Source organism: Trifolium pratense, linkage group LG2, assembly GCF_020283565.1.
Source record: "Trifolium pratense cultivar HEN17-A07 linkage group LG2, ARS_RC_1.1, whole genome shotgun sequence".
Lineage (NCBI taxonomy): Eukaryota > Viridiplantae > Streptophyta > Magnoliopsida > Fabales > Fabaceae > Trifolium > Trifolium pratense.
The window spans coordinates 14551981-14555702 of NC_060060.1; the positions used below are offsets into that span (position 1 = coordinate 14551981).

General features: G+C 31.8%; 1 protein-coding gene across 1 annotated transcript; it reads right to left on the bottom strand.

Moving 5' to 3' along the window:
• Positions 1-1094: 1094 nt before the first annotated feature.
• Positions 1095-3519, bottom strand: LOC123907447 (2-oxoglutarate-dependent dioxygenase DAO-like). Its single transcript, XM_045957738.1, has 3 exons — positions 3111-3519; positions 1819-2134; positions 1095-1632 (listed from the first exon to the last, which is right to left on the bottom strand). The coding sequence occupies exons 1-3, from the start codon at positions 3446-3448 to the stop codon at positions 1387-1389; spliced, it is 900 nt and encodes a 299-aa protein (XP_045813694.1). The 5' UTR covers positions 3449-3519; the 3' UTR covers positions 1095-1386.
• Positions 3520-3722: the final 203 nt, after the last annotated feature.

Here is a 3722-nt window from a genome sequence, read left to right on the forward strand (position 1 = left end):
TCGTTTTCAAACGTGTGTCATTGAATAGAGTAATAGAAAATTTTATTGTAACCAATTGTATATTTTGACTGGATTATAATTTGACAATTTTAAGATAATGTTTGATCTAAAAACATAACATATTGGACCCAATTGTATATCTTGGCTGGATTTTGTTTTGTTTTGAAAGTAACCTTTTATTCCTCTGTCCGTACATATAGTCAATGCTTAGCCTAACCTTCATTTCATTTAACCTTCCTTCAACATCCATTCATCCTTATACTAGATCAACGCTGAAATTTTTTTTTTTAAGGAAGAAAATCAACACTGATAATAAGGAATAACAACAACGTCGAAAGTTTCTGTCAATTTATCTCAAATGATAGGAACATTGCATTTTATATGTAAAAGTTGGAGTTCGGACTCCAAATACTTCATTTATTCACTCTAAGAGTAAAATTCTAAACACTAAACTATTTGACAAAAAACAAAAACATCAACGCGAAATTAAAATTTCCAACATATATAATCTTTTATTCACTATGCAGAATTTCCGACATAATCTTTTTCCAACCAACGTTCATTTTCTTCTAGTTTAGTTAATTAGGTCCTTGTCTCAAACTACCGGATCAGCCGGCCAGTTCTTCACTGAGTTTTTTTATAGTTAATTAGGTCCTTGTAGTAATTTTATAATACACAAGTTATTATCTTCAATTTAGTCAAAAAGAAAAAAGTTATATTATCTTCAATAATAATAATACATACATACTTGTACCAGAAAAATAAAATAACTATTATATTATATATACATGCATATATAGAAACACATTGAGCTTTCTTTAACTGGAAACACTGCCAAAAGCCAACTAGTGTTGCTTAAGATTAAAGTTAATATATTAGTCAAAAATAAATTATGTTAATAAATTTATTTATATTATTATATGATGACTTTGGCTTGGTCCGTTTATTAAGACTAAAAATTGGTGAAATTTGACTAACACGTGGTCAATAACATTAGTTTATCAGCCATTGCAATCATGATGATGTGCATATATAATTGATGTTTTGTATACTTTGGAATTTAATTTGCATATATACCATATACAACATCATTGTACACAAATTTTACACTTGCATACTACGTACCAAAAATAATATTACACTTACGCATGTCTTATATCACATATTTTTTAGTATTAAACTCATTAAATAAATTAACAACATATTATTAAATCATATAAAATATTTTTGAGGAGATATCAAATCACACCCAAATTAATTGTTACACTACCATTACATTCATTCAATACATCCAGAATCCTCACTAATTTTACAAAATAGATCATCTACATCTGACTGCACCGTAAATTTGACGGCAAACGATCAAGTCCTGATTTTCTCAAATCATTAGGCCAAGCGTAATAGCTCAAGCGCTTCACCTGTGGACATTTTCTTGGAAACTCTGAGCTTTCTATAATCATCATAAATAAAAGGTTGATATAGACGCGGGTGATCATGGTCCACCGCCTCTGCTGGAGCCTCAACATTTCCCTCTCGAGGTCCTAACATAAATGTCGCAATTGAAAACCGTGTAGTAGCTTCGTTGCATTGTACACGGTGCTTCACATTGCAAAACCTTCCGTTGCTCCATACCTGCATTCATTTATATTCACGCATCAAACTCAATCGTGTTAGTAGTTTCTAACATTTTGTCAATACATATATAGCATAGACTAATGGGACAGTGGAACTAAACATTAGAAACTGGTTAATATTTTCATTTAGGTGCAAGTTTAGTGACAAAATTAGTAAATTACTTTGTACTAATTAAGTACTTACTTGAGCAATATCTCCAAGATTGGCTAGGAGGGTTCCATGAAATGGAGGGACTGAAACAAATGAGCCAGAATTGTTCATCACTTCAAGACCACCAACATTTTCATCATCTTGAAGAATTGTTAGGAACCCTGAATCTGTGTGCAATTGAACTCCAAGAGATCCTACAGCTTCTGGAGTGAAGTTATATTTGTTGATTCTAAATTGGCATGGCCATTCCTCAAAATCAGCATCCATTATGCCTAGTGATTCAGCCATCTTCACTCCTATTTTTACTGCCAAATCATGAATTGCTTTGCCATATGCCTCCATTATTTCCCTGGTAATATTCAAACAAAATCAACTGTCTACTACTATCACAGTGAGTTTGACTAAATCACAGTTCAAAACCACACAATGTAGCTATTACAAATTCACAGTGGCTCGCTATGATATTTCCAAATTTACCGTGATACCAAACAAACACCTCATCAAGTTAAAGTGACCAACCTCAAATGCAAGTGGTAAGTGCATTTTGAATAACCCAAAACAACAAACTCTAAAAGTTTGGTTCACTAGTATGAAGACAGCCTCGAATCAAGAGGTTCCGAGTTTGAGTTCCATTGTCTTTGGAAAAAAGTAAGTATAAATTATTTTGTAAATGCTTTAGAGCCCGAAGGTCTATTTTTACAATTTTTCAACTTTTTTTTTTGAGTAGGGGCATGAGAAGGAGTTGGATCTTCTCCGTCACCACTTTGTGTCTAGTTCTCTCTTCTTTTATTAATTCAAAGCGTGTGTATCACACTAAACTTTAGGTTCGATTTGCCCCCACTATAAACTGGATGCAAAATGGTTAACCGGCGAATCCCCTTTAGGATATTTTGGAAACCTTGACATGGATTGCATACCCATATCAAGCATATCAATCAATGATATTTTACGGAATAAAGTTCCTTACAATTCCTCTCGTGCACTAGAGAAATGAAGAAATATTTAGAAATATTTTTTAGACAGAATCCTGAGTCATGGAAACATAATTTCTGTTGTATGTTTTCTGCCTCCTAAGTGTCTCTATTTATAGAAAAACTTATGTCAAATGATGAAGGGACACAACATTTAAAAGGATTTAAAAAATGTAAATTTGAATTTCAAATTAATCATTGCAACTTTTCAAATATATTTTCGAAAATATCCAACAAATACAAAATGAGAAGATCATTGAATCCGCAAAACGTAAGTATCAGATAGAATCATAGAACAATACAGGATAGAAGAAACATTTAAGATATAGAACAATACAAAGAAATTTAACAAACCTCTGATGGGGTGTGACATTCAATTGAGAGCAAAATTCTTGCAAAGCATGTGAAGAACCCAAGTCATAAAGACCTAAAGCTTCATAAAAAGGATTAACAACACTTGGTGCCATGTAACCACTCCCAGCAATAACATCTTTGTTATTTTTCTTAATCTCCATAGGAAGGTCAAGAAGAGCTTCAACAACCATTTTCATCTCAGCCATAAGATTCAAAGGAATAGAATGGTTAATGATCCTAAAACAACCCCATTTTTCACATGCTTCTCTTAGTTTCTTGCACTCCAATTCCTCTGAAATTTTTTCAAAATCAACCAATGGAATTATTGTCTCTTCCATAATTTTTCTTTGATTTTTCTCTCTTTTTTCTTTTGGGGGTTCAGAATTGCAAATGAGTATAAATTATACTATAAGACCTCCAATCAAATTCACACCAATTAAGAAAAATTGTTATAATAAGAAATTTGTTACTATTTTTTTATCTTATCACTCCAATAATGAATGGTATGAGGTATAGTAAAACAATTATTATGATAATTGTTTTACCTTACTGACTTTGGAATTTACATCAACAACATTATTAGAGGAAGAAAGACTTGTTTTTTATTCTCCA

Coding starts and splice junctions, on each gene's coding strand:
- LOC123907447 (XM_045957738.1), bottom strand. CDS start 3,448: ATGGAAGAGACAATAATTCCATTGGTTGATTTTGAAAAAATTTCAGAG. Junction 2,135..3,110: donor AATGTCACACCCCATCAGAG/GTTTGTTAAATT, acceptor GAATATTACCAG/GGAAATAATGGAGGCATATG. Junction 1,633..1,818: donor ATCTTGGAGATATTGCTCAA/GTAAGTACTTAA, acceptor AAATGAATGCAG/GTATGGAGCAACGGAAGGTT.